The sequence below is a fragment of the Lemur catta genome, chromosome 1, assembly GCF_020740605.2.
Source record: "Lemur catta isolate mLemCat1 chromosome 1, mLemCat1.pri, whole genome shotgun sequence".
NCBI lineage: Eukaryota > Metazoa > Chordata > Mammalia > Primates > Lemuridae > Lemur > Lemur catta.
Genome location: NC_059128.1, coordinates 118064846 through 118077831, shown reverse-complemented (window position 1 = coordinate 118077831; position 12986 = coordinate 118064846). Strand labels below are relative to the sequence as shown.

General features: G+C 55.9%; 1 protein-coding gene across 1 annotated transcript in view; it reads left to right on the top strand.

Annotated features, from left to right (window-relative positions):
- The window catches only part of MED26 (mediator complex subunit 26), a 47661-nt gene extending 35728 nt beyond the window's left edge, over positions 1-11933 (top strand). Inside the window, exons 2-3 of the mRNA XM_045551703.1 lie at positions 8274-8348; positions 9051-11933. Coding sequence (XP_045407659.1) covers positions 8274-8348; positions 9051-10706 — 1731 coding nt within the window. The 3' untranslated portion in view covers positions 10707-11933. The remainder of the gene's footprint in view (positions 1-8273; positions 8349-9050) is intronic.
- The last annotated feature ends 1053 nt before the right edge of the window (positions 11934-12986 follow it).

The window sequence follows — 12986 nt, the reverse complement described above, 5'->3', positions numbered from 1 at the left end:
CTGGGAGGAGAAACTCCTGGCCAGCATGTTTCACCAGGACCCTACGTGGCTTCCCAGTGCTCCAGTTGTGTCAGTGTAGCAACCAGCCAATTTACAGAAGAGGGTTGAGAGCTCTTGTGCTCTCAGAAAGGACATAGTGACAAGAAGAATGGTAAGTCTTGTGGACCTAATGCAGAGGCCAGGAGAGTTTAGGTGGGTAGTTTGATTGGAATGAGCTGCTGAGACAGAAGGTGGGAGGGACGGACAGTTTGGGGGCAGTGGCCATGGAGAGCAGCCCTGCCTGCCCTGCCTGCCCTGCCTGCCCTCTGCCCCTGTCTGTAGGCCTCTCACTGCAGAGGTTGGGCACTGCTGTCCCAAGCCCTGGGTTTCCTCTTTCCGAGCTGCAGTATATGATTACATGCTCTGCCTGAGCGGTGCAGGGGCTATGAGTGCAGGACCGTCAGGGCCACGTGGATGGTGCAAGCCATGTGGGTGGCTGGCTGCTCTGGGGGAGCAGGTGGGCCCTGCTGGTGAGGAAGTGCGTTTGCAAGTGGTGAGTTTGGTGGCTGTCGCTGGGACTGCCCCTGCGAGACTTTACCCCTGTGGGGTTTGAGGCTCTCACGGGTTCCCCTTGGAGGAAGGCACCTTCACCAAGTGGAGCCTGGTGGATCTGCACAACCCCTTGAGGCTGTGCACAGGGTGGCATCCACCCGAGGGAGGATTCCCTTGTTTCCACGCAGCTCTGCAGGTGAGGCAGAGAAGTGCCTGGGAAGGCTACATCTTCCAGAGCAAAGAGGGTAAATGGAGCATGCTTTCCTCACTCTGGGAGACAGGGGTGGGAGGTGAGCTGGGCCTTCTGGGGCATAAGGTGCCACCTCTCGTACTAACTCGCAGCAGAGGCAGTTCGGTTCACATGCCTGGGAACATGCCTGTGTGGAGTTTGTCAGAAGCAGGAAGACTTGCACTGGCTGAAAATGATGGGATACCTGGAACCAAATCACAGACACACACTTAGCTGGCAAAGCCCCGATTCATTCACGCGAGTGTCCTTAGCAGATATGACTGTGTTGGGGGTGGGGACGAGGTGCGTCAGCCGCGGATGGACGGTATTAGAATGTTTAGCACATTGAAGGCAGACTGCCTGCTTCTGGGTGCCATCTGTGGCTGTTTTGGTTTGGAAGGACAGCTTGCTTGCTGATGAACACTTCCAAAGTCTTTTGAGCTAAGTGGTTTTTATAAATTCCTATCTAAATCATTCTGCATTAAAAAAAAAATGATGATAACTTCCACATTGTTGGTTTTTAAAGTGAAGCAGTTTTTATAGGTGCTTTGTGGCTGAGGCCTCACCAGGGGCTGCTTTGAGCCTAAGGAGTGGGTTGGTGGGCTGGGCTGCCAGGACAGTGCCACCCATTTCCCAGGTGGTGAGGGGGGCCGGCCAGACAGCGAGGCAGGGAGGGTGTAGAACCGCTTCATTGGCCATGCTCGGTGTGCACTGCTCCTCCTGGGCCAGTCTGGTGGGGAGTGGGCTCCAGTGCCACCATCGTGGCCCACGGTTCAGGGTGAGCACTGGGCATGGGCCCATGCCTGGGTCTCCCTGGTCCTGGCTCTTGGGCATCCTGGGGACAAGGCAGAGACAGCACTATAGGACCATGTGGAGGTGGCCCAGTATAGCTTCAGGGGAGTCTTTGTCGGGTGCTCACATCACCGCAGCCTGGCAGCACCTGGCTCCCCTCACCCCACCTACTCCAAGCATGGGATGGGCCCTGCGTGCTGGGCAGAGCCTAGGCTGGGCTAGTGGAAGACCAGGCTCCACTTCCTTCTAGCTGCGTGGTCCACCTTGGGCCTCTGTTACCTTCCCAGACCCCAACTTTCCTTATGTGTACAGTGGGGTTGTCAGGATGAAAAGCGAGAGAACTTGGCCCTGGGGGAACCCACTAGGCAGGTCCTGTGTGAGTTAGCTGGTGTGGGGGCCTTTCAGATGTGGAGGAAAGTGGGTGGTGAGCCGAGGGGCTGCTCAGACTCCCCAGTGCAGCATCTCAGTTCCTCCTTTCAGATCAGGGCTGGAAATCCCCCCCTCCCCCGGGGCAGTGATTACTCAGGGCACAGGGAGTTCACATGTGTGCCCCTGAAACAGGGCTCAGGGGAGGCTGGCCAGTGGCGGGTCTGCTTTGTGCACTGGCCCCAGCTTTGCACTGGGATCCAGTGATCCCATTCACAGAAGGAAAACTCAGATGCGTGATGAGGTCCAATTAAATTTTGGCAATGGGGATTTGGTTTTTAACATGATTCCACACACCCCGTTGTAGGCAGGTTTTCTGAAGCCAGTCTTGTCTTCTGGATTCTGGAGAGGTCAGACTTGTGATTGGGTTGCAGAGGGGCCACCCAGGAATGGCGCTGCAGGGAGAGGCCCGGCCTCCTCACAGAGAGGGCAGGTTCTTAAGAACTGTTGAGTTAGCACGTGCCCTGGTTCGGGCTCTGTGTGGGCCCCTTTTACAGGGAGGCATTAGGCCACCTCTGAGAGTGGGACTGGGCATGGGCACCAGGAGCTCCCCTCCCCAGCCCTGGGAGTGTGTGCTATGTCTGCCTGGGGTCTCGCCACACGGAACAAGCTGTGCAGTTTGAATCAGAGGTAGGAGGCTCTGAAAGGCTCCCTGTGGAGGGAGATGGCATCCTACCCAGCCCTCAGCCCTTCCTTCCCCATTGGGGTGCCAGATGGCAGGAGCATGGGACCACCGTGAGGAGCTGGAGACAGGTACTTGCTCACTTCACCTCTAAACGGCTGCCAGTGCTAGATCCAAGGAAATCTCCCATCCAAATGTTGGGAAATAGTTATATTTTCTAACCTTTTTTATTTGTAACAAATTTCAAACATAAAAATATAGTACAGTAACCATTCTGCTCCAGCAGATGCCAGCTTACAGCCACACAGCTTCGTTTCATCTGCCCCTCCCGCCACCCACACCCAGGGGGTGATTCTGTAGCAAATTCCAGCTCGCATCTGTCTTTTCAGGAAATACTCTAGAACGTGTCATTGAAAGACGAGGATGTGTGGTATATCTTTAATGGTTCGCATAGAGTGTCATGCTGTGGAGTCGTGCACAGTTTTGCCACTTCTCCCTGTGACCCAGGGTGTGGGAGGATGGGTTGTCACCTGCACACATAGTTCCAGGCCCCTAACCCAGGCCACTTCTCAAGGGTACTATCCCCTCCCTCGGGCTCTACCTGTGTGTGTCCAGCTCTACTTCTGAGCTGAATGGCAGATGTCACTGGTGGGCTGCCTGGAGTTGTGGCTTAGCACAGGCTCAGGGTCTCTTCCACCAGGGAGGAAGGTGCCAGCCTTTCCTGCAGCCTTTCTGGGTTCTCATATGGAAAGATGACCTTGTGAACGCTGATGTCCTTGTGTTGGGTAAGGAATTGTCCCCTCCCTGCCCCGACGCTATGTCCCTGGGGCATCCCTGGAGCATGAGTGAGGGTGCACTCAGCAGCAGGCCTCTGGTGGTGGGAGCCCGTGTGTCGGGTGCACTGGTGGCTGCCGCTTCAGCCTCTGCCTGGATGCAGACTGTCCTTCCTCGGCATCGCTGGGGCCGGTGCCTGTGGCCGGTGCCTGTGGCCTGAGACCAGGCCTCCCAACGTGGTCTTTCTGTGACATTCTAGACAGGTGGGATTGATGGTTCTGTCCCTGGTGGCCCCTGTGTTCCTGACTGTGCCTCATGGCTCTGTAGGATCTGAAAGCACTCAGTGTGACAGTTAAGTCCATCATTGTTTATGTCCCAGGCTGCTAGGCTGGACTTGTGTGCACACCTACCCCCTCCAGACCCCCACTAATTTGCTGCCCTGTCTTTGGAATGGGCACCTCAGGGGACTCGCCAGCTTCCCTGAGTGCCCCCACCCACTGCTTGGCCCTGCTGTCAACTTGCCCCCACCCTCCTGACACCTTTGCTCTTCATGGGCACTTGCTGCAGCAATAAAGAGGCCAGATTGACAAAAATCAGTGGACAGGGACAGTTGCTGCTGGTAGAAATGGAGGCAACAACTGGCTCCACTGACTTCAGGAAACACACTGATCTGTGTCAGTTGAAGGGTCCCTAATGGAAAAGTGAGCCACTGCAGTCCCTGACATGATTCCCACCCCTGTTGGAAAAGCCAGTTGGCAGGTAGTTGGAGAGGGGTTTTTGGACTGGGAATGAATCCCAAGGGAGACGTCCCAAGGAAGAAGCGGCTGCAAATGTGCCACGCTAGTCCTGACAGTAAGAGGATGCAAACAGACTTTGGGCCAGCAACATGGCCCTGTGAGCCCGAAGAGCTGTCTTGGAGGGTAGCACCAGGGTAGCTTCTCAGGCAGAGCGGAAACCAACTGTGCTGTGATTAGGATCCAGTGTGTTTCCCTCCAGACAGGTGCCAGGAGTGACCTAGGTGGTCTGTGGGTATGGTGGCTCAAGTTGATAGAAGACAGGTTGTGTGGGAGCCAGCTCAGGTGCCCTGGGTCTCTTCTACCTCCAGGCCTTGCCCTTGCTCCTGTCCCCCTCACCCTACTCCAGGGCTTTGGTGTTGCCTTGCATCTCCCACCGGCACTGGGGCCTCCAGCCAGCTTCCTGCCCAGCCTTCACCATCTCTTTCTTGCTTTCCAATGTGAATATCTAGACCCCCAGCCCCTGCTGCTGTGATTGTCTAGTGTCCTCAGAAGGGCCCTCTCTAGGCCAGGCAGACACAGTTCACTTTGTCCCTTCCTTTTCTGACCACCCTGGAAGGACCCTCTTGGTGCTGCCCTCCCCCTGTGACTCACCTCCCTGCCCCAAGCCAGGGTTCACGCTGGGCTTTGCAGGCCTGGAGCCTGAGTGGGAGCCTCATCCAGCCACAGCTGAGTCCTGGCATCCCTGCTACCCATGGGGCCCCCCCAGCGAGGGTGAGAGGCCACTCCTCCTCTGTGGAGGTGGGTTGGTTGGGAAAGCAGGTTCCTGGGTCAGGAGCCAGCTCACATTTTGCTCCTAGGGGGACCCAGCCCCGATTGAGTGCTAAGTGGTCTTTGGGACAGACTGGTCATCTGTAAGGAGGTTCTGTGGAGCTGTCATGTCCACCTCAGTGTGCCCAACCTTTTGAGAGAACCCTTGCTGCATTGCTCGGGGGTCACTTCCTGGGCCTCGGGGCCTGCCTGACTGCGTCTGGAAAGCCATCACAGGGTGGGGGCAGCCTCGCCTTGCCCATTTTCCTCCCTGCTGGCATCACTGGCTACCTTCTGCTGGCTCCAGGGAGTGGCCCCTCTGGGCACTCACCCTCTCTGTGTGCCAGCCTTGCAGGTGGGCCCCAGGAGCCTGACCTCCTGCAGAGCGGGCTACTCTGCTCTGCAGGTGAGAGGCCTGCATGCTGGGGACAGAAAGGGACTGGGGAGAATGTAGCATTTCCCGTGGGGCCAAGAACCCAAGGGCCAGCTGAAAGCTTCTCTGCATGAGCCCAAGTGCAGCTCTTCAGGTGGCCCCGAGTCATGGGGCACGTAGGCAGGGCCCTCAGACCTTCACTCTGTGTCCCCAGCTCCCACACAGTTTCCGGGTGGCTCTGGCTGGCCATTGGCGCAGCAGTGATCTCTGGGGCGCCAGCTCAGTGCCAGACCCTGAGGTTGCCCAGGTGTTCTGCCTCTTCCCTCCTGTCTGGCCGCAGGACAGCGTCTGCCCAAGGACAAGGACACTCTGTGCCGCCGGGCTAGCTGGGTCTGGGCAGCGTTCTGCTCTGTGAGGACTGCTGGTTCAGGGGTATGTGGGGACCCAGGGCTCTAAATATACCAGGGTGAGGTCACTGGGGTGGAAACGAGGACATGTGGCAAGCCCAGAAACCCTGTTGGCGCTGGAATCCCAGACTGGGGAATAGTTGGCTTTGCTGTCCCCTTGGGACTGGCATCCCCACGGTGCAGTCTTCTCGTATGCCGAATCCCTGCTCCTTGTGTGTTAGGGATAAGTACAGGCTCCTGTCTCCTCTCCGATCACCACCTCCACCCCCGGCGTAGCTTGGAGCAGGTTTTTTTTAGGGCCATCTGGATGTGTTCATGGACATAGCCCCGAACAAGACCATCTCAAGGCAAGGCCATTGTTGGCAAGGAGCAAACTGGTCCATTAGCAGAGAGGTGGCTTTGTGAGAGCTGTCAGGTGGTGTGAGGACCACTGTCGTTGCTCTGTGGTCACTCTGCAACTTTATACACCCAGAAGAGACAGAGAACCCTGGGGGGAAGGGTAATGGCTGCTGGAATGGGGAAGAAGATTGGAAAAGCCAGCATAGCATGCATGTGGCCAGTGGAATAATGGCCCCCCCTTGGACGTCCGTGTCCTAGTCCCTGCAACCTGGACGTGTGGTACCTTACATGGCACATGTGATGAAGCGTACAGACTGGAGGTAGGGAGAGGACCTAGATCATCTGGGTGGGCCCTGCCTTGTCAGATGAGTCCTTAGAGGGGAGACCCTTTCCTGGCTGGGTCAGAGAGATGCAGTGTGAGGAGGACTTGGCCATAGCTGGCTCTGACGATGGAGGGAGGGGCCACGAACTGAGGGACAGCCAGCAAGGAAATAGGGCCCTCAGTCCTCTGGCCATAAAGAACTGCATGCTGCCGGCACCGGAGGGAGCAGGAAGTGGGTCCTCCCCCAGAACCTCCAGAAAGGAGTGCAGACTGCTGACACCCTCATCTTAGCCCAGGGAGGCCCAGACCAGACTTCTGGCCCCTGGAGCCTGAGATGATAACGTGTGCTGTTTAGCCCTCTGACTTATGATTGTGTGCTGCGACAGCAACAGAAAACTACCACCATGCAGTCCTGCAGGGAGGAGGACAGGATGCTTCTCTACCCTCCTCTGGCTCCTGTGGGATTGGAGTGAGAGCAGCCTCCGGGGGCTAAGCGGCCACCTTCCATGGACTTGGAGCCCACAGCTCCTCCATGGCTGTTTGTGTGTTAGCCCAGAGCTGAGTCTGGTACAGGTGTTGGTTGCAGCCTTGTTTGTAATGACGAATGGAAAATATCTGAGTGTCCCCCAGCATCAAGGCAGGGCCCTGCCTCGCTCTGGAAGGCACGGCTGAGCCATGTGAGGTGGCCTGTCTGATGCAGGACATTTCTGCTGTTAAGTGAGAAAAGGCAAGCCTTGGAACCCTGGTTGGTCTTGTCGTGTTTTGAAATGTGTGATAAGTGTATATACATATCTGTATGCATACAGAAGGGATATTTTTGGAAAAAAATACAAGGAAACGGTGGAGTGGGGGATGTGCTTTTCCTGGTGTGCCTTTTCTGCTATTCTAGTCTGTATAGTGCCTGTGGGCTACCGTGTGTGGGGCGGGGGACGGGGCGGGGGGGGAATGTAATGTGCTCACTGTGTGACTCATGGGGGGCAGAGGGGGCTTCCACAGGGGCCATGACTCCCACCCACCAGGCAGCCCAGTGGCAACCTGTAGTTGCTAGGAGTGGTTGTTGAGCTGCAGGAATTCTTGTAAGGATGAAACAAGTTAGCGATGTGTGGGAAGTGCTCAGAGCAAGGTGTGGCTCATAGCAAGATCTAAAGGGGAAGGAGCTGCTTGTTGTAGGATATGCAAAGTCAGCTGTCCCCCAAAAGTACCTGGTGTCGGCAGGTATCTTCGTGGGGCATGCAGATCATGTGGATCAGTGTGCATTTTCCTGATGACTGATAAAGCTGAGCATTAGTGCTGTTTCCAATTCTGCGCAGTGCCTGTTCTTTCTGGCCACTCTACCTGGGCTCCTTGTCACCTGTGCTGGTATGTAGACATTCTCCGTGTGTTCCAGATATGGCTCCTCGGGGCCTGGGGCCTATGTCTTCTCCTACTTTGTGACTCTTTGCTCTCTTTATGGTGTCTTCTAGTGACCTCTAAAGGCCTCGTTAAGGTAGTCAAAGCGACTGGTTCATTATGTATTACTATTTTAAGCTTTGTGCATTTTATTTGATGAGTCCTTCTGTGTCCCCTACCCCATCAGATGGCAGAGTAGAGGTCGTCTCACTTATCAGGAGCAGATCTCATTTCATAAGTGTCCTGAGTTTCAGCAGGTGGGTAGGCATGTACACGGAGGAGGGGCTTATGGCACTTCGCACACCATGCGCTAGAAGAGGTTGGCTGGGAGGGTGGGGCTATGCACTGGGTGCCTTCTTGGCCCTGGGAAACAGGTAGGAGGCTATGTGGAGTGGGGGCTTCAGTGGTGCCGCCTCTTCTTGCTCTGCTGGGGCAAGAACGGGGACCTGAGCAGGCTCAGACTGGGCTTCCCAGCCCTCCAGGGGAGAAGGGCCAGGAGCCTGATGAGTGACTCTTGTTTTGCAGATCCGGAACATGGTGGCGGTACTGGAAGTCATCTCCAGCCTGGAGAAATACCCCATTACCAAAGAGGCACTGGAGGTGAGCATCCCAGGGCCTGAGCATTTGGGAAGGCAGAACAGCGTGGGGGGAGGCAGCAACCTAGATCCTTCCCTGGCTTCTTTGAGCTTCAGCCTTTTCTCACTAGTCAGTGAGGACTTCAGAGGACTGAGAGAGGAGATGTGCCTTCATGGTACGTGCCTTGGGATCACTGTCTTCCTACAGGCACTGCAGGAATGGGTGTCATGAATCCCAGAGCTTAGACTCCTTCCTCCATACTCTGCACACCGTGTGGGCACATGGGGACACGGGAAGAGGTATGCTTAGGGAGGCTCCAGTGAGTGGTGCTGTCCCCAGCCCTCTGCTTAAGGAGCAGGTCCTCTGTGCTGTCACCTTGGCCACGGCACACTGTCACCCAGAAAGCCTCCCTGGTAGAGTGTCCTTACAGTGGCCTTGATAGTTCACAGCCCCTGGGTGCTGGCAGCCTGTGGGATGATGCATCTGAGAAAGCCGCCTAACCCTAGGACTCTAAAGTCTGAGGTCTGAGGACTGGGTTTGAGGATCTACATAGTCACAAAGGACCAGATCCCTGTAGATTTTGTGTCAGAGAAGCTGGCAGTTTAGGGGTCAGGGGGAAGGAGTCATTTCAAAGCCATGGGCATTTCCCACCATTTCTAGCTTAGCTCTCTTTTCATGGGGAAGTCCCTATCCCAAAAGTGTGTCATCATGTCTCTCTGGTTGTAGGAAACAAGACTTGGGAAGCTCATCAATGACGTCCGCAAGAAGACCAAGAACGAGGAGCTCGCCAAGCGGGCCAAGAAGCTGCTGCGGAGCTGGCAGAAGCTCATCGAGCCCGTGCACCAGAATGAGGCAGCGCTGCGGGGGCTGGCTGGGGCGGCCGGCTCGGCCAACGGGGGTGTTCACAACTGCCGGCCAGAGGCAGGAGTGGCTGGTACACCCAAGACCATCCATGACCTGAAGAACCGCAACGACATCCAGAGGCTGCCCGGGCAGCGGCTGGACAGGCTGGGCAGCCGTAAGCGCCGGGGGGATCAGCGCGACCTCGGCCACCCCGGGCCACCTCCCAAGGTCTCCAAAACTAGCCACGACCCCTTGGTCCCCAACTCATCCCCCCTCCCCACCAATGGTATTGGCGGAAGCCCAGAGAGCTTTCCTAGCCCCCTGGATGGCAGTGGACATGCCAGCCCTGAGGGCAGCCGCCTGGAGCGAGGTGAGAACGAAAGGCACAGCGGCAAGATCCCTGTCAACGCCGTGCGGCCGCACACCAGCTCCCCCAGTCTGGGCAAGCCACCTGGGCCCTGCTTGCAGGGGAAGGCTTCAGTGCTGCAGCAGCTAGACAGGGTAGATGAAACTCCGGGCCCCCCCCACCCCAAGGGGCCCCCTCGCTGCTCTTACAGTCCCCGGAACTCACGTCATGAGGGCTCCTTTGCCCGGCAGCAGAGCCCATACGCATCCAAGGGCTTTGTGCCCAGCACCTCGCCTCGGCCCCAGGCACTCGATGCTACACAGGTGCCGTCACCGCTTCTGCTGACACAGCCGTCCACACCCCCTGTGCGGCGGCTAGAGCTGCTGCCGAGCGCGGAGAGCCCAGTGCGCTGGCTGGAGCAGCCCGAGGGCCACCAGCAGCTGGCGGGGCTGGGCTGCAAGGTGGGGCTGCCCCCAACAGAGCCTCTCCTGCCCCGGGCAGGGTTCTCCCCAGACTCCTCCAAGGCGGACAGTGACGCTGCCTCCTCGGGTGGCTCGGACAGTAAAAAGAAGAAGAGGTACCGGCCTCGCGACTACACAGTTAACTTGGATGGGCAGTTGGCCGAGGCAGGTGTCAAGCCTGTCCGGTTAAAAGAGCGGAAGCTCACCTTTGACCCCATGACAAGACAGATCAAACCTCTGACCCAGAAAGAGCCAGTGCGGGCAGACAGCCCTGTGCACACAGAGCAGCTGCCCAGGACAGAGCTGGACAAGCAGGAGGCCAAGGCCAGCCTCCAGAGCCCCTTTGAACAGACGAACTGGAAGGAGCTGTCACGCAACGAGATCATCCAGTCCTACCTGAGCCGGCAGAGCAGCCTGCTCTCGTCATCGGGCGCACAGACCCCGGGAGCTCACCACTTCATGTCTGAGTACCTGAAGCAGGAAGAGAGCACCCGGCGCGGGGCCAGGAAGCTGCACGTGCTGGTGCCTCATGGCCTGCCCACGGATCTCCCAGGGGTGACCCGGGAGGTCACACAGGACGATCTCCACAGAATCCAGGCCTGTCAGTGGCCAGGGGTGAATGGGTGTCAGGACACACAGGGTAACTGGTATGACTGGACGCAGTGCATATCGCTCGACCCGCACGGCGACGACGGGCGGTTGAATATTCTGCCTTATGTCTGCTTGGACTGACCGGCTCGTTGGCCACAAAGTGCATTCCCACCTTGCAGTAGCCGGGGCAGGTGGGTGGCCAGGACCTAGCTGCCCCCCTGTAGCTGGGAACTCGGGGTGTCCGGCCCGGGCGGGAGGGAGGGGGCGGGAGTCACGTGGTCTCCATGCTCTTCCCTCAAAACTCTCCTTCTTTTGTGAAATGCTGCTACCAGTTTACTAACAAAATTGCAAAGGAAGGACCGCGCGGAAGGAAGGAAGGACGGCAAAGTGAGTTCAGAACTCTATAGCAGACCAGCTATAAAAAGCGTTAGTCCCCCACCCCGGAAGAGGTGCAGATACTTCCAGCACCTGAACGCTGGGACCTCAGTTGCAGGCAGGCACAGAAAACCTGTGGGAGAGGTTACCTTTAACATAGCAACAGAAGCACGCATCTCATCTCTTTACGTTTTCTGTTCTTTAATTTGGCCCTCAAAGTGTGGGAGACAGTGGGCTACACCATGGCCCTCTGTTCGCTCCCCACCCAGCCACTGTCAGGCCAGTGTTTTCCATCATGTGCTGGAAGCTTCTGGGCTGCGGCGAGCCACTGGCATCAGGCGGGCAGGCCCATTGGCCAGCCAGTTTGACCCACACTCCACGGGCATCCAGCCATTTGTATCTGGTTTCAGTTAAAACCCAGTTTTTAAGGAAATGCTGCAAAAATTTAAGTTTTCTCAAGTTTGTTTTTCTCCCCCTCTTCCATCTGACCACCAGCCAAAAAAACCTTTCCTTTCTTCCTCTTTTTCTCTTTTCCCTTCCTGCACACATCTAGAAAATTTCACCTTTCTAGAGTCCTCCCCCCCAGAACAATACAAAAGTTATCGCAGGTGCTACTGGTGTGTAAGCTGTACTGTTGGGTGAGAGGGAAGACCTGTCTGTACGCTGGAAACACTCATAACCATTCCTTTAGATTCGTTTGCCTTATGGTTATTTGTCATAAACGCGATTTGCAAAAACAAGGAGCCTTAGTGAATGTACAGTACCTAGACTTCTGTGTTCTCAGGACACAGAAGGGAGCAACTTTGCTATTTGGTCCAGTAAGTGGACACCTTGTGATATAAATGTGGAAATAAAAAAACCGTTTGCACAAACCAGTCTGAGAATTGTTTCTCATTTGGGTCTTCACAGCCAAATCTGCCCTTTCCTGGATTCTGGATTAGTCAGGAAATCCTGGACCCCACAGCCAGACTGCAGGGACATAGGGCGGGCAGGGCACAGCCTCGAATTGGTTGCATTTGGGGAGACCTGCACCTGCATTTGCATTTGGGGAGACCTGCACCTTTTATTCAGGGCCACCTGCTAGCTTGGAGGGACAGATTCCCAAGGACCACATCAAGCAACATTATCCTACCTTACCCAAACCTCAGCTACCCCAGAGAGAAACCCTCCGTAGCTCAGGTCTCAGTGACTTTTTGGTTTCCCCCAAAATATTTGTAGTTCTTACACAGCATGGCCAAGAGGCTCCCAGCTGTGTGTCTGACAGCCCACCCCTTGGCCCTCGCTGCCTTACAAACATACCTAGTTGGTACTGATTTTTAAAAAACTTCTCCTTGACTATAAAGTGATAAGCTTTTAGTTCCCCCTTGTCCCTGAAACCAGAAGGTAAGACTTTGATTTTCTAGTTTTTTCAGTCCAGAATAGGTCATCTTGTCCATCTGTACTTAATTTCACAAATGAGGAAACAGCTAAACCTTTAAGAGGGGCAGCCCCACAGGGAAAACTAAGGGTTCCAGGGACATTCCTTCTGGCCTGCAGGACTACAGTTCAACCCAGCACTCAGAACCAGCAGGGGTTTCTCACAAAGGCTTGGTGTGGGACATGCATCCCTCTCCATACCCCCACCCCAAGAAAAGAGCAATGGGAGGGTGAGCCCCAAGGCCTGCCATCTACCAACTGTGTGGCTCTGGGCTCATCTCACTTTTGTGCACCTGTCACCATTTGGGGTCTGAAAGTGCCTACCCCAGCGTTGTAGGAGGTAAGATAAATGATAAAAGTTAACCACAAAAGCATGTCAGTGGAAGTGTTTGACACTCAGTTGTACTATGGAGTGACTATAGCTACTTTTCTAAGTTCACTGTGCCTATGTTCTCACCTTGGCCAGGTCTGCTGACGTGGTATCCCAAGGACGTGACATCTCGGTGACAATAGGTAAAAAGGTACAGCTGGAGGATATTAGGGTAGAGAGGTTGGCGTCCTATCAACACCCCGTTTTCTCAGACCTGGGCTTGGGGACAGGTTGCTACTCCCCTTGCCCCTACCTGCAGG